At 41.2% G+C, this 25,948-nt stretch overlaps 2 protein-coding genes across 4 annotated transcripts in view; one reads left to right on the top strand and one right to left on the bottom strand.

Moving 5' to 3' along the window:
- CMSS1 (cms1 ribosomal small subunit homolog) overlaps nt 1-25,948 on the top strand; it is a 385,528-nt gene that overhangs the window by 209,756 nt on the left and 149,824 nt on the right. Inside the window, exon 1 of one of the 2 annotated variants that reach the window (XM_050961270.1) lies at nt 2,062-2,098. The exons of the other annotated variant lie outside the window; for it this stretch is intronic. Coding sequence (XP_050817227.1) covers nt 2,092-2,098 — 7 coding nt within the window. The 5' untranslated portion in view covers nt 2,062-2,091. Of the gene's footprint in view, nt 1-2,061; nt 2,099-25,948 lie in introns of those variants that run through there. 2 annotated transcript variants of the gene reach the window in all.
- FILIP1L (filamin A interacting protein 1 like) overlaps nt 1-25,948 on the bottom strand; it is a 320,082-nt gene that overhangs the window by 199,758 nt on the left and 94,376 nt on the right. The window lies entirely within an intron of this gene.

Genomic DNA, 25,948 nt, shown 5'->3' with positions numbered 1-25,948 from the left:
TTGCATTAGGCAATACAAACTGAGGGTATGCAGTCTACCGCTACTAATGAACAGCCTTCGATGTGAGACTGATCTGGTCATCAAATTTTAGTTGAAAATATAGAAAACTTGTGAGATACTCTAAGAATTAAGAATATGTGAAAAATTTTCATGTTAATATATTGCAAAATATTGGTATTCACCATTTTTGCCACGTGCTAAATAGCATCATTATTTTTGGGGGAAAAAAAAACTTGCCCATGCAAAACCAATAAAAGTCTTTTAATACATTGTCTTTTGGTAGCTTTGACCAATAAATATCACATTAAGGTATTGAAATTAACTTAAATAGTAAAAACTGTAGTCAGTCATGTTGCAGTATTTCTTGCAATAACTAAAAAAAGGACACTTCCTTATTTTGGGTACCATTGTTTCACCTCTCCTACAGGCTTATGGCATCACTTGATAGCTCTGCATCACACCTCTTCAAAATGGATGTAAAAATAAGCTTTCAAATAATATACGATGTGGGTGTGAGTAGTGTGAGTACATTAAACTCCAAAAAAATATGGCCCTTTTTGGAGACTTGCCACACGCCTACTATATCAATGAGGAACAAATAAACAAAGCCTCCAAAACATCCTTGTTTATGGAGACTTTAATTTCAAATCAAGTATAGGAACAATCCTGTTCAGATTTTACTGTGGATTTAGCCACAGGTTTCATGTGACCCTGTTCATAAACAGGGCCAGCTCCAGGCACCAGCCGACCAAGCGCATGCTTGGGGCGGCATCTTGTAAGGGGCGGCCAATCTTCGGGTGTTGTGGCGGTACTCGGGTTTTTTTTTTGGTTCGGCGGGGTGGCGCTCGAGGGGGGTGTTTCGGTGGGGCAGGGCAGTGCTCCGGGAGGTGTTGCAGCGGGGCAGGGTGGTGTTCGGGTGTGTGTGTTTCGACAGGGCATGGCGGCGCTCCAGGGGGGGTTGTTTCGGCAGGGCAGAGCGGCGCTTGGCGGGGGTTGTTACAGCAGGGCAGCGCTTGGGGGTGTGTGTTGTGGGGCAGGTTTTTTTTTGCTTGGGGAGACAAACAAGTTAGAGCCAGCCTTGTTCATAAAACATTTTCCTTTCACTAGAGACCACTTGTTGCAGGATAACTAATGCCCACTATACGTATTTAGGAACTGCAAAGAGTTTTCAAAAGTAAAAAGAAGCAAAGATTAATAAACACAATTTAAAAAATTATTTTTAAAGAAAAAAACTGATTGTTCTTAACTTGTAATAACTAGAGCTGGTTGACATTTTTCATTTTGAAACTTTTTAAAGAAATATTTTTGGAAAAATAACACTTGTGAAAAAAATCAGTTTTTAAAAAATTGATTTTTTTTCAACAAAATATGAAAGCTACTTGTTTGTGTGTGGTTTTTGGTCCCCAGCCCATTTTCACACTTTGCCACTGTAAATGGAAAAGAAGGGAATGGTGCAGTGAAAATTTAATTAGCTACACAACAAATTCCTTTGATCACAGTTGTTTACAAAAGTTAACAATTATTTGGAATCAAACTTCAAAATTCAGCATGACAAGGACAAGCAAAGACACATCCCTAATGATTGCACATAAGAGCCCATGCACACACGTCTGAATTTAAATAAATATATAGTATTGCTCATTTTTTAAACACCGTGAAATGCGAATGAAGGACCTTCGTCTCCAGCAAGCAAGCTTCTCTCTCAAGTGACCACCTTGCAGTCTCCACATGTGGTTCTGAGTAGTTTTGTTTGAATTTTAGATGAATTCTCACCTCTATTAAGTAACCCTGTTTTTTAACTGGTCTCTTGGGTTTCACTGTACTAATACAAAATTTCCTTTATTGCTTGTTTGTATATATTAGCAGTCTCCCTGTTAATGTTAATTACTGGGTCAAAGAAATGGCAATTTCCTGTTCTGATGTTAGCGTCTTGTTTTCTTTGGGTTGTTCCATGGTTGTCATGATATCCACAATTCATTATTTTGGAATTACTGGTGTTTTTAAAGTGTGATATACTTAGTGATGATTTTTACTTTTCTTAATTGTAGGTAAGAACACTTCTTGCAGTGCTTTTGCCCTTGGTGGAATTTCATGTTTGGTAAAGTATTAACCTATCTTTATTAAAAGCTTTGAAATTTTACCCTTCTGCTTTTGAAAGTGGGACTTGCCTTAGTAACGGTGCATGGTTCTCTGAATCATAGCAAAAACCATGAAGGCAAGATGATTACCAAGTAATTATGCGTGTTCTTAAATGCTTGTTATAAGAGCGCTTGAAGTTTTATATAAATGCTTTGTTGGTTTTCATCCCCATTTTCTATGTTAAAAATGTAGGCATATTAAAGGAGTTTGTAATTAGCAGGTACAGATGAGGCTGTAACTTGTTTAGACCTTAATTAAATGCTATTTTTAATCACATGGGTAGTATGGGATTACTCTTCCGTTTAAAGTTAAGCATGTGCTTAAGTACCTCACTGAATCATGGTTTTAATGATGAGACAAGGGTTGCAAAAGCAGGATTTCAAACTCTTGCTCTTTTGAGTAGAGAAGTCTGATAGGTCTTTATTTTACAGATTGTTTAGCAATGGAAGGGACCTCTCTGCTATATTTCCCCTCCCCACCCCTCAAGTATTGACTCTAGAATTAGCTATTGTATGTTGTGATGATAGAATTCTAGGGACAAGACCATTCATTTAGAAGTTGCCATTGGTTCTCCTAGTGAGAGGAGAATTGGTACATTGTGGAGAGTATAACTATAAATATGATTTCCTGTGTATTGGACACAGTTTGCCAGTTGCTGGAAACTTTTTAGAAAAGAGATCTTGTCTGGTTACAATTCACAATTAACTTATGGAAATTGACTTTTGGTTGAGAACAGCAGGCCATTTCTTTTTGCCAAGGATACTGTACATTGATACATAGTATTGCAGCGCTGATGTTTGCTTTTTCTATATGTATATAGTTTTAATTAGCGAGAGGCCCATGCATGAGGTAATCCTGGAAAGAGACATTTAAAATCCTGTAATTCTTCATAAAGAATTATGGAAACACTGATACTGCTATCTCCTTGGTCAAAACTATGTGTCACTTGGACAGTATGTAGCTGTTTGCATCTGAGGCAAGTGAGAGCATATTTTCTGCGCTTCCGTATACTGTGTATTCCTCTGGGTTTTGTATGTTTATAGAGGACTAAAAATAAAATAAAGAAGTAATGTAATACATGCTGGAAAATGAGATCTCCTTGTCTTTAAACTATATCATCTGAATTTTCATAGATTTTAGGGCTAGGAGAGACCATTATGATTATATAGTTTGGCCTCCTGCATAGTGCAGGCTAAAGAACTTCATCCAACAATCAAATGGTTATTGGAAAAGACTTACGGGTACTTGGAATTTAGCCATAGCACTCCATTAAAATCAGTGCAAGTTGTGTGGCTAAGTCCTCTAATGCACTGAAGATATAGGTGTGCTTCTTTGCTATCCCTCCATCTGTTAGATGATTTGATGGTTTTCTCAGGTTAACACTGTGGAGGCTATGAGACAAATTCTGGGAGCACATTGTTCATCGTTGCACACAGAAGCACATGCACAGCAGGAAGAGGAGCAAAGAGCAGGAGATTTTCATGCTGATCTTTGCTGGTGCCAAAATCCTCAAGCCCCACCTCACCTAAGGAACATAGTCTTTCCATTTGGTTTTTGTACATACATACATCCTTGATTCTCAACTTCCCTCCTCTGCAGATTATTTCTGCTTCTACCAAAACTATCTGGATGAGTTTGTGGTAGGGATGGTGGAATGTTCCTCCTATGACAGGGCCCCCATAACCCTGTAATATTGGTGAGCGTCTGTTCTGGGTTGTGTAAGTGTAGAGGCAGTATTTGGCCGCAGATGCACATATAGTTTGTATACATATGCTGTGTACAGAATACAGATATATATGGTAGGCATGTGTGTAATTTTCTCTAACCTATATTCCAAGGCTGGCCAAACTGCAGCTTGCGAGCCACATGCGGCTCTTTTACAGTTAAAGTGTGGCTCGCGGAGCCTCCCCACCTCTACTCTCCACCTAATAGACTGAGGGAGAAACTCAGGGCTTCTTCTCTGTGGTGGGATGATGGGGCTAGGGGCTTTTTCCAGAGACCACTGGTGCATGCTCTGGTGGGGCATAATTTAAAGGTTCAGGCCCCCCCAACAGCTTGATTCATTCCCCCAAGCACACCCTCCCTTTTACCCTTAGCAGCCCCTCCCTGCAGCTCCCAGGTGTTAGCCGCTGCCTCTCCCTAGGGCCGCAGCTCCCAGCTTGCCAGCTCCAGCAGCTGCCACACAGGGAGGGAGCCAGGTAGCACCATGTGACCGAGTGGGGTCAGCAAACCCTGGCAAAAATCGGGTGGGGGGTGGGGGGGAGGTGACCTCACATGCCCCCCATGTGTCACCTCTGGTTTCAGCCCAGTAGGGAAGGGGTGTCTCTGGGCTTCAGCCACACAAGAGATAGCTGCCAGGGCACAGAGCTTCAACCCCGAGCCCCAGCACGTGCGCCCTGGCTCTCAAACTTCTGAAGATTGTCCTGTGTGGATTTGAGGGTCAACTGGAAATCCAGCAGCCTGAATACAGCGGCCTGATTAAGCTGTAATCCTTCTCTCTCAGTGATACCCTAGACTGAAGCAACCATTTTCCCTTTAAAAAAAAGCCTTAGTAGGAGTGTATTATGTAGCTCATAACCTTAAAAAAAAAATTTAATGAGTATAATCCAAATCCTTCACATTAAAATGTGATCTTTTAAATGTAACTTTTAAATATTTTGGTTCCTTGTTTTCAGTGTTTTTGGATATCCTTATTTTGTACAGACAGTATCTCCTGCTGAGTTGTAAGAGTTAAATACAAACTTAAATTACTAATACATTACATCACTTGTTCTCTAGCACTTACATTTTCTAGTAGGATACCCATTTACTGCCAGAAACATGACTCAGAAGATCAATAGCAAGCAATCTGTACAAGTTTACACAAGAGAATGAAAATATTTCATTTTTATAAGCATCGAGCTTCAAAAGCATGGGGTTTGCTCTAGGGAGGTCACCTCTTTTAATTTTTACTATTGCTTACAGAAGTAATGTTGGGAAATCCTGGGGTTTTGTTAGAAGATCACTGGTCACTTACTGGTGATGAGAGGAATTTTTTGTGGTCGTGATCCCAAATGCTATCCTTTAACAACGATTATTCATTATGTTTCTGTCCAGACAGGTAGTCATTTCAAAGCAAATTTACGTTACAAACTAGCTTATGGCACACAGTAACAGAACTGAGGCTTTAGGTTTGTGTCCTTGATTCTTTTAATTACAAATCACACTAACAGGAGCAATAGTTCCCAGATTAGATGTTGGTCATGGTTTAAAAAATGGTTTATATCAGGAAGGCAGGTGTTTGAGGGATAGCTCAGTGGTTTGAGCATTGGCCTGTGAAACCCAGAGTTGTGAGTTCAATCCTTGAGGGGGCCACCCAGGGATCTGGGGCAAAATCAGTACTTGGTCCTGCTAGTGAAGGCAGGGGCTGGACTCGATGACCCTTGGGGGTCCCTTCCAGTTCTATGAGAGAGGCATATTTCCCAATATAAAAAATGGTGGAAGAACTTGAGAGAAGATCTTGATTCAATAATTATAGGCCAAAACATATCCTTGATTGTGTTATTCCCACATAGGGGCAGAGAAACTTAATGAGTTCGTACATGCAATGGAAATCATCTCTAGAAGTGTGTGGTGTTTGCTCCCCTCATGGAACTAGCCTGGAATTCCACTCTCATAAACCAGCAAAAACCTATAGATCCACAAGTCCTTTGCCTTCAAACTGGCTCCCAGCTTCCCTGAGGCGCTCAGACTCTTTGAATCCCTGACCATCCTAAAACTTGCCCGTAAGAAAGAAAGGTGTTCCTAGCTGCAGAAAGGAAATCCTGCAAAGCTAATGCTCACAGGGTCAACTTGAGTTTGCTCTCTTTTTTCTCTTGAAGGGGAAGGGGAATGCAATGTAATGGAGAACAGCCGTTCCAGCCTCTCCCGTACATGGATCCCAAGACCTGCACCATTTCTCCAAAAAGGGTTTTGTGGGATTGTGGAATTAGATTAATGTTGTAACGGAAGTCTCTTCATCCCACCCTTATGCCACCCGCTCATATAAGGAGTTCTACAGTGCATCCCTGCAGTATGGTTTTTAACAGGAACTCTGACCCACATTGTTTTCTGAAAACTCTTGTAATGTTGTTTATTTGCTGTTTGAATAAGGCTAAGTGGAAAAGGATAAGGAAAGTGTGAATATTGGGTTTGGAGATCCGTTTTTCTTCAGCGGATCTTGATAGAATGAGTTGCAGTTCTGTGTTTGCTGCCTGTTGAAACTAATCATATAAATTCCAATTGATGGGGATTCAGGGTGTGATTGTGTACAGTGCAGGTGTGGCGCACAAAATAAAAAACGATGAGCAGAACCCGATCCTGCATTAAAGAGTGCTCGTGTGCAGCCACCAAACTACTTGTGCTTGGTAGGAAGAATAAGGCCTAAGAGTGAAGCATATAGCTAACCACCTCATTAGCTATTGAGGACTATACGTAACTCCATGTCTCCTCGGATGCTGTCAAGGGGCTTGAGACTTACTGCTGCTTAAATTGTAGGACTATGCCTAACACTTGCCATTAATTGTTCTAGTACGTAGCCTGCATAAACACCTGAGCTGAAGTGCAATAAATTTGTGCTTCCTGCTATGCCCCACCAGGGATGTGTGGGAGCAAGGCTTGCGAAGGAGAACAAAAAGGAGGAAAATTGAGTAATGTTGTGCTTTTCAAGTAGCGCGTAGCCCTGTTAATTTAGCTGTTGGTTTGTAGGCACTGTAATACCTGTGCACCTGACTCTAGATGAGAACTAGTAAGAAAATATGAGTTGGATTATTTCTAGAGTCAGATCCTTTAGAACATTCTGTGCAGGTGACTCCAGATGCCTATATACAAATGCAAGAAGTATGGGTAATAAGCAGGAAGAACTGGAAATGCTATAAATAAATACAACTATGACATTGTTGGCATTACTGAAACTTGGTGGGATAATACACAACTGGAATGTTGGTGTGGATGGGTATAGTTTGCTCAGGAAGGATAGACAGGGGAAAAAGGGAGGAGGTATTGCCTTATATATTAAAAATGTACACACTTGGACTGAGGTGGAGATGGACATAGGAGATTGAAGTGTTGAGAGTCTCTGGGTTAGGCTAAAAGGGGTAAAAAACACGGGTGATGTCGTGCTAGGAGTCTACTACAGGCCACCTAACCAGGTGGAAGAGGTGGATGAGGCTTTTTTCAAACAACTAACAAAATCATCCAAAGCCCAAGATTTGGTGGTGATGGGGGACTTCAACTATCCAGATATATGTTTGGAAAATAACACCGCAGGGCACAGACTATCCAGTAAGTTCCTGGACTGCATTGCAGACAACTTTTTATTTCAGAAAGTTGAAAAAGCTACTAGAGGGGGAGCTGTTCTAGACTTGATTTTAACAAATAGGGAGGAACTCGTTGAGAATTTGAAAGTAGAAGGAAGCTTGGGTCAAAGTGATCATGAAATAATAGAGTTTGCAATTCTAAGGAAGGGTAGAAGGGAGTACAGCAAAATAGAGACAATGGATTTCAGGAAGGCGGATTTTGGTAAGCTCAGGGAGCTGATAGGTAAGGTCCCATGGGAATCAAGACTGAGGGGAAAAACAACTGAGGAGAGTTGGCAGTTTTTCAAAGGGACGCTATTAAGGGCCCAAAAGCAAGCTATTCCGATAGTTAGGAAAGATAGAAAATGTGGCAAAAGACCACCTTGGCTTAACCACGAGATCTTGCGTGACCTACAAAATAAAAAGGCGTCATATAAAAAATGGAAACTAGGTCAGATTACAAAGGACGAATATAGGCAAATAACACAGGAATGCAGAGGCAAGATTAGAAAGGCAAAGGCACAAAATGAGCTCAAACTAGCTATGGGAATAAAGGAAAACAAGAAGACTTTTTATCAATACATTAGAAGCAAGAGGAAGACCAAGGACAGGGTAGGCCCACTGCTCAGTGAGGAGGGGGAAACAGTAACAGGAGACTTGAAAATGGCAGAGATGCTTAATGACTTCTTTGTTTCGGTCTTTACTGAGAAGTCTGAAGGAATGTCTAATATAGTGAATGCTTACGGGAAGAGGGTAGGTTTAGAAGACAAAATAAAAAAAGAGCAAGTAAAAAATCACTTAGAAAAGTTAGATGCCTGCAAGTCACCAGGGCCTGATGAAATGCATCCTAGAATACTCAAGGAGTTAATAGAGGAGGTGTCTGAGCCTCTAGCTATTATCTTTGGGAAAACATGGGAGACGAGGGAGATTCCAGAAGACTGGAAAAGGGCAAATATAGTGCCCATCTATAAAAAGGGAAATAAAAACAACCCAGGAAACTACAGACCAGTTAGTTTAACTTCTGTGCCAGGGAAGATAATGGAGCAAGTAATTAAAGAAATCATCTGCAAACACTTGGAAGGTGGTAAGGTGATAGGGAATAGCCAGCATGGATTTGTAAAGAACAAATCGTGTCAAACTAATCTGATAGCATTCTTTGATAGGATAACGAGCCTTGTGGATAAGGGAGAAGCGGTGGATGTGATATACATAGACTTTAGTAAGGCATTTGATACGGTCTCGCATGATATTCTTATAGATAAACTAGGAAAGTACAATTTAGATGGGGCTACTATAAGGTGGGTGCATAACTGGCTGGATAACCGTACTCAGAGAGTAGTTATTAATGGCTCCCAATCCTGCTGGAAAGGTATAACAAGTGGGGTTCCGCAGTGGTCTGTTTTGGGACCGGCTCTGTTCAATATCTTCATCAACGATTTAGATGTTGGCATAGAAAGTACGCTTATTAAGTTTGCAGACGATACCAAACTGGGAGGGATTGCAACTGCTTTGGAGAACAGGGTCAAAATTCAAAATGATCTGGACAAATTGGAGAAATGGTCTGAGGTAAACAGGATGAAGTTCAATAAAGATAAATGCAAAGTGCTCCACTTAGGAAGGAACAATCAGTTTCACACATACAGAATGGGAAGAGACTGTCTAGGAAGGAATATGGCAGAAAGAGATCTAGGGGTCATAGTGGACCACAAGCTTAATATGAGTCAACAGTGTGATACTGTTGCAAAAAAAGCAAACGTGATTCTGGGATGCATTAACAGGTGTGTTGTAAACAAGACACGAGAAGTCATTCTTCCGCTTTACTCTGCACTGGTTAGGCCTCAACTGGAGTATTGTGTCCAGTTCTGAGCACCGCATTTCAAGAAAGATGTGGAGAAATTGGAGAGGGTCCAGAGAAGAGCAACAAGAATGATTAAAGGTCTTGAGAACATGACCTATGAAGGAAGGCTGAAACAATTGGGTTTGTTTAGTTTGGAAAAGGAGAAGACTGAGAGGGGACATGATAGCAGTTTTCAGGTATCTAAAAGGATGTCATCAGGAGGAGGGAGAAAACTTGTTCACCTTAGCCTCCAATGATAGAACAAGAAGCAATGGGCTTAAACTGCAGCAAGGGAGATTTAGGTTGGGCATTAGGAAAAAGTTCCTAACTGTCAGGGTAGGTAAACACTGGAATAGATTGCCTAGGGAAGTTGTGGAATCTCCATCTCTGGAGATATTTAAAAGTAGGTTAGATAAATGTCTATTAGGGATGGCCATAGAGTATTTGGTCCTGCCGTGAGGGCAGGGGACTGGACTCGATGACCTCTCGAGGTCCCTTCCAGTCCTAGAGTCTATGAGTCTATGAGATTCACTATTGGCCTTAACACTGTACCTTGCCAATACTCCTCCAGTTCTGTTTGTCATGACTAGTGCATGTGGCTGTAATGTTATCTTGAACTAAAATATGTCCAGCAACAGTTTGGAAGGATTATTTTATCCACCAGCTTACTCTGCATGTGCTTGCAGGAAGTCCATTTGCCATATCATTATAAACATATTTATGCACTACATTAGTTAGTCTTGGAGTGTGGTTTGGTTAATTTTGACGCCTAATAAATTACAATATTACAGTAAATTAAAACTCTTCCATGATCATTGGTTAACATTTGTCACAAAAGATGTCAGAATTGAACTGGTACTGAACTAATATAGATATGTGCCTCCTTTTCTGTGTATTCCCATTTCTTCTTGGTTGCTGTATTATGCTTTTTATAGAAAGCTAGCTCTTGGATTAATGGCTTAATATTTCAAACACTGCAGTTGTTGGTGCAATTGATGAGTAAAATATGTGTGTGTGTATATATATATATATGTATGTGTGTGTGTGTATTTTAAAAAACAGTTAGTAAAAATAATGAACAAAACTCAACGTTTAAGGGGAAAGCCTTTATTGCTTAGCAAAGAAACCTATCTCTAAACTCATGCTTTTTATGAAATTATTATTGGCTTTTGATTTGACATCTTGTACTTAGTCAATGATTGTTGCACGAGCAGCAGGATATCTAGCCATTCAAAAAGCTTGTTGCATTTCCACTGATGGTGCCCTTAGCTGGATAGCATCCTTCTGTTGGACTTAAAATGTTTTGACATTTCATAAACTTCTGCTTTCAAACAAAACCCACAATTAAAAAATAAAAGAGAGTGAGTCACAGATGATCAGTAAATGCAGAGAAGATTTGGTAACAACCTAACTTATAAGGGCTTTTCACTTTGAGTTGATTGCTCTGGTTTGACCAAGTTTTTGCTATAATCTGTTCAAAAAGTGACAGTAAACCTAATTATTCCTACTAATTTACCCATCACAAAGTATTGTTCCTTTTTTAAATTTTTAAATTTTTTTAAAATATTGCTTGTCAAAATGCTGTGACAACTAGTTGGTTTTAAGCAAACAGAGCCTGGCTCTGAAAAGACATTACATCTGAAAGTTGAACATGGATGGCAGCCATTGGCGTTGGAAGGAGTTAGAAACCACAGATTGTTTTCTCATTGGACGAAGAGCTTAAAGCAGCGTAAAGTTAATTGAAGAATTCCTTGAAAGTGAAGTCAGACTAAAATAAAAGCTTCAGGTCTATAATTTAGTAAATGTGAAAGCTCTGTAAGCAGCAGTGAAGCTAAAAAAGATTGAAAAGAACATATTTTAGTAAACATATCTGGCTTGTGTTATGGGTTGTCCTGTTCTTATTATTTGTCTGAATAATGTAGATATGCAGTAGGATCTCTAATTAGGTGAAGTTTGATTTATTGAGCTGGCCCTATATAAACGATGATGTCATGCTGAACTGCACAAAATTACAGCTCGGCTCTTGCCGTTTAAAATCATTATTTTTAAACTTTGGAATGCTTCAGTTTTTGTGCAGCTTGGGTTTTAGCTTCATAAACTTAAGACATTTTTTCTCTGACCAAAATGTTTTGTAGCAGTTTAATCAGCATGAAAGAACTATTGCAGTGGACTTTGGTGCACTTCTTTACAATAAATATTGTTGGTAATTAAGGAGACAGGAGCAGGAAGGTGCATGTTAGCTGTCTGAGTGATTGAGGCATAGGAACAATAGGTAGTGACTCAAATTTTGCCAAGTATCTAGATGCTGATTGTATTTGTAAGTATAGGAAGGAAATCCAGGCTCTACAAAGCATGAAGTAATGCACAGATTTGCCATGGGAATTTAAATGTGTACTCAGGATTGTCCAAGGTGTTGATAACCTTATGACAGTTGCTAAGCACTCTCAGCTCTTACGTCGGAGATGAGGCAGTTAGTATTTTGCAATACTGGGAACCAAGTTATGAATTTTCATTCTGAACGTTAAACTTATGGTAAACCAGAAATTCCTGGTGCTGCTGCTTAAAACTTACACTCTCTGTTTCTATCTTTAAGAGTCTTAGGATACTTTTGTGCTATCCATGAAAATAAAAATATTCAAGATTTGGATGCCTTGTCATCTCATGTAATACTGCTGAGTATACGTAGAAACTTTTATGCAGTGGGGGCTAATCCTGAAGCCCCCTTACTCAGATGTTATTTGGTGCCTTCTTATTTCCCATTGGCCTCCATGGTAGCTTAGCCTTTGTAACCACTGAGTCAGAACTAGGATCAGATTACCCCACCCACATCAATATCCAGGAAGAGAGGAGAGGGCCTTCCACACTTGGATCTTCCCACTTTTTTATGGAAAGGGGGAATCAGTCATGTCTATGGTATTGTTCTTTCCCCTCTCTGGGTCTTGCAGGGGTCTCTCTGGAGGTGTGGGGTTGGAGCTGAATAGATGAGTGAAGATGGGGCCAAAGGGTACACACAATGTTTCCCTTCCATCCCCATGAAACTTAGTCAGCAAAGACATTGCAGCCTAGGACTTGCTAATCTTTTCTTTGGAGATGCTAGGGGCAGCTGTGGCCAAGGAGAGAACTTGGTAGCATGAGTGTAATGGAGATGCAATGCCAAGAAGACAGGAATAAGATCCAGAGCTGATGATGGAAATGTGGCTCCATATGCCCCTGGATATGCCATGTTACGGGGCAGGTCCTGCAGTCTTTCTTCAGAGTGGGGGAGGCAAACTCTACTTCTCCAGTGAGATGTGAGGGGGATTTCCAAGAGAGGAACCTCACAGAAATTTCTTCCCAAGGGTTTTACTTGTGGGAGGTGGTAATCTGACCCTGAAAAATCACTTCAGGACAGGACCTTGCTTAAGTGAATGCAAAACTGTAATGTGATGAGGATCCTTAATTATACAACAGCTTACTCTATTTATGTCATATAAATTATATATAAACTGTATATCAAAAAAGTTCATAAACAGCCATAGGACTTCTTGGGTGCAGTTTTTAAAAGGTCTTTTACAATCAATGTCACTGTTTACAGTTGGTTATAGACCAACATATTGTTTTTAAATGTATGACCACTTGTTAGCCCTTCCACTACTTTGTTTCAGTTTAGTTAATAAGGTTTAGAGGAGATGCTGTGTAGGAGAAGAAAGGAGCATGTAGTATAGATGGTGCCAGTGAACATAAATAGATGGAAAATATGCACCAGTTTACTAACAAATGGTATGTACAGACAGTGGAAAGAAAGTGTGTTCGTCTCTGAGTTCAGTTTAGGAAAACATATATGCCATGTTTGTTTTGACTTCCAGAAGTTGCCAGGCAAACAACAAACTGAACCATTTAGAATAGGATTATTATTTAATCCTTTGAGTGCCTTCAGATATCCAATGTACAGTCAGCAATATGGCAGCTGTAATTCCTTTATGTCGTTCTACCATAATATTGACAGAAATTGGAGAATTGTAACATCATGCTGAAGAGTTTCTATTTCTTTTGTTGCAATTCCAAAATAGATTTGCACAGAGGCTGAAATATTCCCAAAGAATGACCAGCTTTCTACCAAACAGCTTCTGGTTTAGAGACAGTCGGGTTAAAGATCAGTGATAGATTTCAAATAATTCCATTATTAGATGCATATGCTCTGTTGTGAAGAACACAAAAAAGTAGTTAAATGTGAACCATTATCTAATTAAGAGATTGTGTGACTGGAACCTTATCATAGGATAGTGGGATCCAGCGACTGGACATCGATCGTGTGGTGCTGCTCAATTACCGTGACTTTATCATTCGTGTGTTTGTTTGGATTTTTTATAATACTGACGTTGGGCTTGGACCCAGAGTTTGCTGTTGATCCTGTACCACAGCCTGCTCTGGACCTGGTTTCAGAAACAGAGTCATTTCATGCTCCTCACTTGGAGCCTGTTACTGGCTCCCAGCAGTCCCCATGTTGGATTCAGGAGACAGCAGGGCACCGTTCCGGCTGGCCAGGTTGTCATGATTGGCTCCGTGCTGAGCTCAGTGCCGAGCCCCCTGTCAAAATCATAAAATGTGCATGAGATTGGTGAGTTGCCAGAGGTGCAGTTCTGGTCCCTGGTCTTCTGGTACTCGCTCTTGAGCTACTTAATCCACTGCCAGCACTAGTCACTGTTTAGGTAAATTTGCAAAGCTGTCAGCTTTTTAGCTATCTGCTGATACTTATGGTCATCCCTGGTACCCTGGGTTAGCATGATTTGTGTATAGACGAAAGGCAGGTTAGGCTTGAGCTTGAGTCTGAGCCTGGGCTTACACTGCAGTGTAGACATACCCCAAGAGAGATAGAAGAGAAGGCTGGTCCGTGCCTTGAGGAGTTTTCAGTCTAAATCAATGTAGTTCTTTATTACAGATCAAATGACTGATATAGATGTATTCATTTTGTCTGACGTTTGACTGCTGTGTTGTTGTTGTGTATTTGTTCATTTTGTATTACCATAGCATCTAGGAGCCCTAGTTGTAAACCAGGACCTCATTGTACCAAATGCTGTGAAAACATTGACTAAAGCACTTACTCTAAGATGGTCAGTTTATTGTATATTGGAACAAGTTACCTAGGAACATGGTGGATTCTCCATCAGTCAAAGTATTAAGACTGGATATCTTTCTAAAAGGTATGTTATAGCCCATCAGGCATTATGGGCTTGAAGCGGAAATTACTGGGTGAGGTTCTGTGCCCTGTGTTTATACAGAAAATCATATTAGCCGGTCATAGTTCCTCCTGGCCTTAAAATTTTGGAATCTGGTTGCTGGATCAGACATGTTCTTCTAAAACCATTGCGTATGTGAAATAAGACCACACAGCAGTATCATACCTGTAAAATTCTGCTTCCTGCTATAAAACCAGTGGAGATGGCATGGTGATGACTGACAGCGTAAGAGCCTACATTGGTAGGAATTAAACACACTGTTAGATAGCTTGGAAATTTTTGAAAGATCGTCAGCTGTGTGCACTTAAATTACAGTGTTTTCAGTACTTTCCCATTCATTACATTTCACAATTTAAGGCAGTCTAGTAGCACTTGAGGGGAAAAAAAGACTCTTTTCTAATGTGCGAATGAAGCTATTTGGTTAGCATTTAGGCAAACAAACAGCACTGACGGTAGTGCATGAGGCCGCTCCAAGGAAGTTGAGAGAAAAACTTTAGCTAAGGGAGCTCTCTGAATGTGAAATCACCATGGGTATGTCTACACTGCAATTAAAAACCTGCAGCTGGCTTGTGCCAGCTGACTCAAGCTCACTGGGCTCAGGCTTAGGGGCTGTTTAATTGCGATGTAGACATTTGGGCTCAGGCTGCAGCCCAAACTCTGGCACCCTCCCACAGCATGGGGTCCTAGAGCCCAGGCTCCAGCTGCAGTGTAGACATACCCTAAAGCGGCAATCAGTGAAGGGCAAGGGAAGGAGTGGGTCGAACAGCAACATAACATCAGTGGGCCTCTTGATGTTCATAACTCTCGTCATTGTCTAGTGGAGGAGAAGAAGACATACTTTGCCTCTGCTGGTATCCCCTCAAACTCTGCTAGGTCTGCAGCTTAAAGTTGAGGTTCTGTACTTCACCTAGGGATCCTCTGTCTTCAACTAGCGTTTTGCCTGAGGAAGGACTGCAGGATTTGGGCCAGTCATAATATCTGAGTTTAGATGGCAATATTAAATGCTTCACATGCATTCATTTAACCAAACAATACCTCCTGTAAGAGAGAGGTTTTACAGGTGCAGAAATGGACAGACAGATGTTGTGACTTGCTCAGAGCGACAAAGGGAGCATATTTCAGGATAAACTCCTGTGGCCCTGGCTCCAGACACCATGCCACTAGAAATTCATAAAGTACTCAAACTTCATGTTGACTTTGCCCAGTTAGAACAGTGTAATTTAGAATAGTTTCTAAGCAGAGCAGACATTTCTAGGTATCTTTGCATAATCCACATCTGTTAAATATAAAAGAACTACAGTTAAGCAGTCATGGAAATAAAGGATATAATGCCCTTCTGAGGTTCAGTAACTTCATAACCCATGTGAGAACTGCTATAGGTCATTTATTGCCAATCTCCCAAAATGCAATTTCTTGTTGCATTTTTTCCTATTTCAAGTACCAGAAAAGTTGTGTATCAATGTGACACATATTGACAGTAATCTCTGTGTCCTCACATGAATAGTGCGACTTTAAGTGCACTCGACTGCTCTGCTTGACTTTTTTTAGTCATTATCCCTTTATTGTAATTGTATAACATGCTGCGGTATGCAATTATATCACATATTTATTACACAAAAAGATAAGGATTTCAGTCAACTGCCACTCAGGAAATTCAGCACAATGATATCCTTACAAACCCTACATGAGCATAATTACATCACTTCTTTTCCGCTCCACAGAACAATTAGTCATTTTTGTCCCACACCCTTAAATAGTTACCACGCTTAAACTCTCCTTCAGGCAGTTGTTACCCTGTGCCCCATCCTCAGAGATTTGACAGAATGTTCAAGGAGGCAGGAGTGGAGAATTCCCAGCCCTTATGATGTGTGAGAGAGGTTGAATGTTTACATGCAGTGTTGTGTAGGAGCTTCTGTTGCCTTGCCCTGGTTTAGGCCTAAATTTACGTTCACAGAATGGTATGCTCACAGTAAACAGCCTATGCACTGATCAAAGGCTTCGGATTCACTTCAGTTAATCACCCACAAAATCAAGCCATTAATGGTCCTTGTCTGCTGTGAACATTATCCTCTAAGAAAGAGAGCATTCTAAAATAGGTTTATTGAAAATGACAAAAATGGATAATTTAATTGAACAAATTTATTTTTATGAGATTTTAAAAGGATGCTTTTATTTTTAGTAAATAGGTTTTAGTGTCTCTGCTTTAAGTTTTAAATGTTGATGGAAAAGTGTGCGTGGGTAGGGGTGGGTGGAGGAGAAATCAGTAAAACACGTCCTCCTGATTTTAATTTTGGGGCGCACAGATTAAACACCTAATATTTTGCTCTCAAAGGAGAAATCTTATTATGGGCATATGATGTACATGCAGAGCAAATGCTGGCTGTTTTACGACTGAACGGTACTAAAATTCTGTTTGTCAGCCTTTTCACATATGAATCATGTTATTTAATCCAGATTTTTTTGAAACCACAGCCAGACGTGCAGTACGGATGAACACTCAGAGAAACCGATTGGTGTTATGCACTCTGTCGTTTTTAATTTTGTTTAGCTTAATCATGAATTGACGCACAGAGGGAGAAATGTTTATTTCCATTATCCATATATTAAGAGTTACAAGTTGAGGTAATGCTGATTAAAGGGTCACAGTCAACTCAGAAATCATACGTCTGTCAGAAAAATATTTGCGTTGTATTGTTACAAGAAACAGCTAAGTTTATTGTAACCAAAAGATATTGAAGCAGGGACTTTGTGTGTTCATACAGCACCTAGCACAATGGGGCTCCTAGGTACTGCAGTAATACTACTACTAATTAGAGAAACATGTCTTTTTGTTTTTTTTAGTCCATGATGTGTGCTTGGCAGTTGTTGGTGGGGGGAAGGTCCTATTTCACTGTTTCCCTTGTGTAGTCAGGAAGGATGAGTAAATTTCTCCCTTTTTTTATATGGGTCTTTCACACAGTGATAGAGGAGAAGAAAAAGATCAACAAAAATTAGGAATATTGTGAAACCATAGAAATTGGCATGGAGATACCTGAAAACTCATTTAATTTCCTACTTTAAGTGAACTAGATTTGAAGTAGATGGCGTCCCTTTAAAAATACAAGTATCTTTGATCTTTTCTGTTGACGGAAGCCTTTTAAACCAAGTTCCTGACTGCTCTGTGTGGATGTTAAGGACTAGTTTGTGACTAAACCTGGACAGAGGGTGGAGAGAGAGGATACCGAACACCTTCCCTATCCATTCACCTCTTTCTTACCCTGCAAAGGACCAGTCATATACTCAGATCTTTTGCACCCTGCCTCAGCAAGCTTCATAGTCAAAATTTATCATGGGTGCATCTCCTCTAGTGGTAGCAACACTGGAAACTGTAGTGTAGAGCAAAATTGGGTGTTTTAATCATTGACTTGTCAAACCCTAAATACATCTGCATTACAGCTTCCATTGTCGTTACCAGAGCAGAACTGTTCTTATACACTCAGCTCCTGAACACAAGGTCTTCTCGGGGTTGCTGCAAAGTGTGGTGCTGGCCTCTGTAGAGGAAGCAGCAAGGTAAGTGTGACAATAGGCTTGCTCTCTCCCCCTCCTCAGTAGCCAGCTGACCTGGGCTAGCAAGGGGATGCGCACCTGCTGTGTTCTTTCCAAGGGAGGATCACTTTTTCCTGCTGACGTCTGATAGTCCTTGAGGCATTATCCCTGATTCACACACAATGCCTCCACTCCCCTTCTGCAAGATTTTGGGCATACATGCGCACTCTAGCTCTAACAAACTCTTATAAGCAGTGCCATGGGATTTTCTCAGTATCCTGGAAAAGAATGTCCCTTCCCCACACTATTGTGCAGAGGATGCCACCCTATACTGAAGAGTTGGCTGTTTTTCACTGTTGCAGTATGAAGCCCTTGGTCAGCTTTCAGCCTGAAAGGAACTAAATGTAAACCACACCTAGGTATGAACATCTAACTTACTGTATTTTCTTTTTTCTTTGCCCATTCTCTAACCATCCTACACAAGTCATGAAAATCAGAGTACCGTAGATAGGAAATAAGTGTTCTGATGCATTTATTCCTGTTGGGAATGTATGTTCATGGTAATGCTTGTGAAGTTGTCATCTTATGCTCAGACCATACTGCATACACGGTAATGCTTTCCACTTCAGTAACACCTACAGTCTGATGGTCCCAAACTGCTTTTCAATCATTAATTAAGACTGCTATTGCTTCTGTGGTCATTAAGTATATATTCCCATTTTTTCTGACACAGAAATGACAGCACAGTGACACTAAGTGACTTTTCCAGTCTTACTGAGCAAGTGAGCAGCAGCGCCACTAGAATGCACAATTCTTGTCTGTCAGTCATCTGCTGAACCTCTAGACTGTGCTTTCTCCGCATTATATAGTTAGTATGCTACATATAGTAAATAACTAGAAATGTTTCTTCGGAGCTGATAGTAAACTGCCATGCTGTAGCAAACATATTTGGAACAATCAGTAAACTGAGAGAGGTCAGTTGGGAGTAATCAATTAGAACTTTGTTAATAAACCTAATAATGTCATCTAAATGGGACTGAATCCTTAAAGGTAATATGCTGGTGCACTGTGTCATAGTCTTATGAGCAGATTTCCTTGTCAGTCAAAACTTAAGCAGAAACATTTTTTTAAAATTGTTGATAGAAAATGTCTTCTATTTAAGTGCAGCCAATGAGCTCTGGGTTAAGGACAGGTAAGTTCTAATATTCCACAGTATATAATGTTGAGGGGAAGAGGTTGATAAGGAAATGTAGGTTTTAGGGTCTCAGTTTTGTGTGTACAAATGCGAAAATTTCCACTAATGTACAAAGGAGTCAAATCTTGTTTACAGCAGTAGGGTGCTGTTCAAATAAATAAGACTTAGTTATGTGAGTAAAACAAGCAGGATGCAGTAGTAAGTTTATAGTGAAGACCAATATGCGGGAATGTTACGTTCTTAAGTCTTGTAGTAAACGAGCTATAATTAACTGCTAGTATTCTTGTTTTTCTTCTTTTTTATGTCTGATTGTTCATTAATTGTGGTATTTTTCTTATATCATATGTGGATAGAAGAAAAATTGTGCTCATCAAATAGGAAATCAAAAATATTCCCCTCATTTGTTTTTGCAGTAATGATTTTGGATGGATGCTACCTATTTCTTTATATTTTTAAATTGTAAATGATTTTCAGATAGTCCTATCACATAATCACACTATTTTTAAATTTCTTTTTGCCGCTAATTTATTGGGGGTTTTTTAATTGTCCTTTTTTGTATCTTGAGAATGCTGTAGAACAGGCCTGCTGAACTTCTAAAGCAACATGGGCCATATTACTTCAAAGAAAATAGCTGAGGGCCAAACCGGCCCCCCCCTCCCCGGCCCTGCCGAACCACCCCCCCCTGCAGCGCTGCCAGAACGCCACCCCTCAGTGCCACCCAACCCTCCTGAAACACAACTCCCCCAGCGCTACCCGACCCATGGAAACACCTCCCCCAGTGCCGCCCAGCCCCCCTGAAACACCTCCCCCCAGTGCCACCTGCCCTGTGGAAACAAACCCTCCTTCCCCAGCGCTGCCCCACTGAAACAGCGGTATTGAACCTTGGTAATATGTTATAGCGGGCCCCTAAGGTAGTATAATTAAAAGAAAACTGTCTTTTTGCTAGAAGTAGAATAACATCTTCTCCCCACTTTGTAATCAATTGCCCTGTTGAATGAATGAGGTGTGACTGAGGAAGGCATGGAAGGCAGGCACCTCCAGACAGCTGCAACCCTTGGAGAGGGGCTGGGAGCCAGACCAGATCAATAGAACAGGTCAGCCACTGACTCCTCGCTCGCCTCCTCAGCCCCCCTCCACTGCCACTGGCTCACCTGCCCCCCCCGCCACTGCCTACCCGCTCGCCTCCTCAGCTCCACCTCCAGCTCACCTCCTCAGCCGCCTCCTCCCCCGCCGCCATCTCACCTACCCCCTGCCACTGCCTGCCCGCTCACCTCCTCAGCCGCCGGCTCACCGGCCCCCCTGCCACTGCCTGCCCGCTCACGTCCTCAGCCGCCGGCTCACCGACCTCCCTGCCACTGTCTGCCCACTCACCTCCTCAGCCCGCCCCCGCTCGCCTACTCACCCCCAGCCACTGCCCTCCTGCTCGCCTCCTCAGCCCTCTCCCTCACCCGCTGCTTGCCTACTCACCCCCGTGGGCCGCACAGTGAGCCCAAGCGGGCTGCATGCGGCCCCCGGGCCGCATGTTGTGCAGGCCTGCTTTAGAAAAATAATTTACCTGTAGCAGGAGTTCAAAAGTTATTTCTTATTTGGGGAGTGAAGAACAGTTTTCAAACAGCAAATGTCAAATTTAGCATTGCTCAGACAGATCTGTGCATTTTAAATTTAATTTTTAAATAATCTAAAACTTAAATCTGGAATAATCATAATAGTAAAATTATCTGTGGCTCAGTCGTGTAGTATGCTGAGTACCCACATGACTTCAGTGGGAGTTGAGAGCACTAGCTGCTGGACACAGTTGAGCCCAAGATGAAAAGAGAGGCAACTTTCCCTTCTCTGTCTTTTTCGTGACAATATTGATTAACAACTTTTGTAAATGTTTACTCTTGGTTTTGTTTTAGGGATTTAGATGGGTTGCAGAAGAAGATGTTGATTTAAATTGTTAGTGCTTTCCTCCTTATTCATCGTTAGTCAATTTAATGTATAAAACCTATTATGCTATCTCTTTCCCTTCTGAAATAAGGGAATGTTTTACATTCACATTCTCAATATGATATTGCTACAAAACAGTCCTGATAATGTTTCCTTGCTCAATCAAAACAGAAGAGACTTTGCTAAGCTTGTTTTTTGTTTGCTTAAAAATGAAAAAAAAAAAAAAAGATTTCATCAAAAATTTTCAAGTAGGTAGGGCTCAGATATTTGCCAATAGTGTAGGGTCATAAATGGTTGTGAAGTGTTTTTTTTTTTAAGTCCGTTAAGAAATCTGAACTGCATTTCAAGTAATTTGTTTTGCCCAATGTTTTAAGGATTTATTTCCAGGAATTTTATACAGTGTCTTTGTCTGTTGGTGCAACAAATCCTGACATGTTTTCGATACTGTATGCGTGGGACGATTGGTGGTAAAGCTGGTTTGTTGTGTTATGATTCTCTGTTCCAAATGTTAGCTGATGTTGAAACTGAAGAGCAAAAGATTTATCTGGGAAACAGCAGAAAAAAGGGACTTGAAAATACAAAATAATTATGAATGGATTAAATGAAATATGTGATGCTTCTTTTTGAAATTAGTAGCTTGTTGAAGGGGTAATACCTCTTGTATGAGTTATTTCCATATAGCGCATTAGGAACCATGTCAGATTAGATTCACCGACATTCTGTCCGTTTACCTTGGAGGTGGATTTTGCCCTCTTCCTTCAGCATTCACTTTATTAACAACTACAAAAACTAGAATACCATGCTGTTAATTATATTATGTTTGTTACTGCCTTTTATGTGGGTCATACATAGTATGCAGAAAGAAAGAAATTTACAGAGTCCTGATTAGTCAAATAACATACTGAAGGTAATCATCCGCCACTCTTCATTAAGGCTGTGATTCAGGAAGGTACATATGCAGGTGCCTGACCTTAAGCAAATGAATAGTCTCACTAACTTCTGTTTGATGTGTTTAAGTACCCTGCTGATCAGGGGCCTACAGGCCATTTAGCACCTCTCAGGTTTAGGCCTCTAATTCAGTGTAGCAGCCAATTATCTAAGGCTTGGTCGACACTAAATACTTACTTCAGTATAACACCCTGAGCAATATACTTATACAGACCTTAACATCGCCCCTCCCTGTAGACAGTGCTATGCCTGCAGGAGAGCGTCTCCCGCTGACATAGCTACCACCTCTTACAGAGGTGAAGTTATCAAGCTGACGGGAAAGCTCTCTCCCACCAGCTTAGAGCGTCTTCACCAGACATGCTCAAGCAGCACAGCTATACATGTACTGCGCTGATGTAAATTTGTAGTGTAGACTGCCTTAAATGTATTGTATTAAGGTAAAATATAGTGATCAGCTGGGCTGTATATCTCTAATTGTTGTTAAACTACTGTAATGCCTCAATGCTCTGGTTCATGCTTTTTTTCTTTACCAGTGATTGGTTACTTTCCTTCAGCTTCAGACTATGCTACTGTGGTTCCAGGTTGACCTATCTTAAAAGATCACTGCTTTGGTAGAAATTTCCCCACTAAATTAAGGCAACAAGCCAAAGGGACTAGAAATAGGCTTGTTCACCATGGAAAGTTCTTTTCATTATGTTTCTAATCTAGGCTCCTTCTGTATCCACAGTTTCTTTAACCTGCGTCACTGAGTTTGTTTCAGTTCCTTTCTACCCGCTCTCACTCCTCCATGTGTGTATCTTTTTTTGCTATCCTTTTAATCATGCTGAAAAGAAGAACATGACTAGCATGATAACCAGACAATCTCCACACCATTCACAAGAGAGGAATTTATGCTGAGAAAGGCAGATTCCTAGTGGTGGAACAATTTGTATAGTGGGAGTGCTGAGAGCCATTGAACCAAACTGTAAACTCTGTATATAACAGAAATCACTTCAAGCCAGGGGGTGCAGCAGCACCCGCAGTTCCATTACCTATGGCAGACTCATGGGCCTACAAATGCCACTGGGGTGGCATTTATGTCTGTGATTAGTTAGCTGATACTACAACAGTTTCTGTGTATCCCGTGAACATAGCAGTTACTCATTTTCACCTGTGTATCTTAGGTTCTCCTATGGTCCCAACTATGGTAGTATCTGAACATCTCCTACTTTTTAATATATTTATCCTTACAGCACCATCGGATGAGGAAGTGGTATTACCCCAGTTTTACAGATGAAATAGATAGGCGCAAAGTGAATTGCTTGAAGTCTCACAGTAAGTCTGTGGCAAAACAGGGAATTGAACCTGGGTCTTCCCAATCTCAGGCTAGTATAGCACTTGACATTGTTCCTTTAAATCTGATATGAAATGGCTGGCAAAGCTGTAATTTTTATGTTGTGTTTGTTGTAATTCACTTTTAATACATCCCCTCTCGTGGTTCTTTGGTGTTGTGGTAATGACTGTGGTACATTTGCCCAGACTTGCAAATGTAATTCGTAGTGGGGGAAGAATCTAAAATGTAGCTTTTCTTATTAACAATTAACAGGAAAGTTCTGCCTGTGTGCAAAAATGACCCTGCATATGTTACATGTATTTTCCAGCATGGGGGAAATATTTATTTGCTTTTTCATTTGCATATTATATATTATTAAATATAGTAATTGTTACTGAGTTTTGACATGTTACACTTTTTGTGCTTTTTAGTTTCTAATAAAGATATGGTTCTCAGCAAGCCTATTAATGATATATTAAAGGTTTTCCCAGGAGAAACGTATGCATGGTTTCAGTTAATAACATTGGCGTTTTAATAAGGAAGAGCACAGACATGATAGTGGTTTGGGAGGCAAGCTGAGGTAACATCTAAAAACATCTGGTGCAAGTTTCTTCAGGAGCTCAAATAACTGCATAGACGTTAACTAATCTTTTTTTCCTATATTCTATCCAATTTAATTATTTCGATTATGGATATTTGCATGTTCATCATTACAATGGCTGGGCCCCCTCAACTCTACTTATGTGTCCTGAGCTTGAAACAATGAGTATTTATAGGGTTGTAAAGAATGATTTGTAAAAATGACTGCTTCACTTTCAAAGGAAACACAGTAAATGCATCATTTGATTTTTCGTGTAAATTAAAAAGTTTTTTGACATTTCCATTCCTATGTTCAGTGATTGTTTGCGCATGGGGGACTCTTTGGGATGTGTTGTACTAAAGGTGTCTGTATATCATCTTAAATCACAGGTGGACTGAGTTTTATTTCTACCCCGTCACCCTCCATTTGCATGTGTATATAAGCAGGTTCAACCTGGTTCTCCCTTTCTGTCGTGTTTTCCAATTACAGATGCAGAAATTTTTCCTCATAGACCTTCTTGGCCTAAGAATATTTCAGGGACACTTACACAGGAGATTTGATATTTCTACTTGCTGGCTTGGTATCTCTGGTTACACTGCTGGGTAGTCTTCAAGAATAAAATGAAAAATATTCCAGATTCTCTGATAAACTGTCTTTTCTGTGAATTCTGATAAGTTATTTCTTGGGAAGTTCGCTGAGAAGCTTGTTGTAGGCCAACTTCAGCAATATCTTACCATCTCAAATGTTTTAGATCCTTGTCAATCAGGCTTCACACCAATAGTAACTGATTTCCTCATGGCAATGGACACAGGACAAGCATCTTAGTTAATACCATTAGACCTGTCACCAGCCCTTGACGTGTTTGATTGTGAGGTGCTCTCAACGCAATTGCAGGTCCCGGCATGTGTGGATAGAGTTGCTTTAACAGTGGGGATATGCTTATTGCTTTCAGAGGGCAATTGCTCCTCTTCAAGGCCTCTTACTTGTGGAATTCTAGAGGGCTCGGTTTTGGGGTCTTACTTGTCCAGCATCTAAATGAAGTCTTGGGGGAAGACTGAGGCACTGTGGGTTGCAGCATCATCAGTCTAGTGAGGTGGTCCTCCTCCAACACAGAGGGGGAGGAACCACCCTTTGTGCCTGCAGGGGTGGAGTCAGACCTGTCTTGCCCCTCCCACCGGAAGTGGGTTCCAGGAACAGGAAGTATAAAAGGCAGAGCCTCTGGCTCCGTTGCAGCCAGGATGCCGAGGGAGACAGACATGTCCTGCTTGCTCCAGCCTGCTGACTCTGCTGCTGAACCCAGTAACACCCTGCCTGCTAGGGAACCTATTTCTACTTTGGACCCACCAGAGCTGCTGCTTGCCACCTACCCGGAGGAGATGGAGGATGCCCTGTGGTTCCAGGTACATCCTGAGGGGAGCGGAGGAAGTGGCCCAGGGACAGCTGACTTCATTCTGCCTGTAGAGCTGTCTGAAGCACGGTCTGCATGTTGTGGATGGAATCCTCACTGACCCAGTAGAGGACCATTCTACCACTGTTAGGGCCCGGGGTTGGGGCCTGGTGGAGCCACTCATGGGGTGGCAGCCTCCTCTCACCAGGTGTCATAAACAGATAGCTAAGGGTTAATGTCTCTTTCACCTGAAGCACCTGACCAGAGGACCAATCAGGAAACCGGATTTTTTCAACTTTGGGTGGAGGGAATTGAGTGTCTAAGGCCATGTCTACATCTAAAATTTTGCAGCGCTGGTTGTTACAGCTGTATTTGTACAGCTGTATAGGGCCAGCGCTGCAGAGTGGCCACACTTACAGCAACCAGCGCTGCAAGTGGTGTTAGATGTGGCCACACTGCAGCGCTGTTGGGCGGCTTCAAGGGGTTTCGGGGAAGGCGAGAGCAAACCGGGAAAGGAGACCAGCTTCGCCGCGGTTTGCTCTCGCGTTCCGCGAACCACCGTGCA

This window comes from Gopherus flavomarginatus, chromosome 1 (genome assembly GCF_025201925.1).
Source record: "Gopherus flavomarginatus isolate rGopFla2 chromosome 1, rGopFla2.mat.asm, whole genome shotgun sequence".
In the NCBI taxonomy this organism is placed as follows: Eukaryota; Metazoa; Chordata; order Testudines; family Testudinidae; genus Gopherus; species Gopherus flavomarginatus.
Note: the sequence above shows the minus strand (reverse complement) of the source record. Positions and strands in the feature narration are given on the sequence as shown.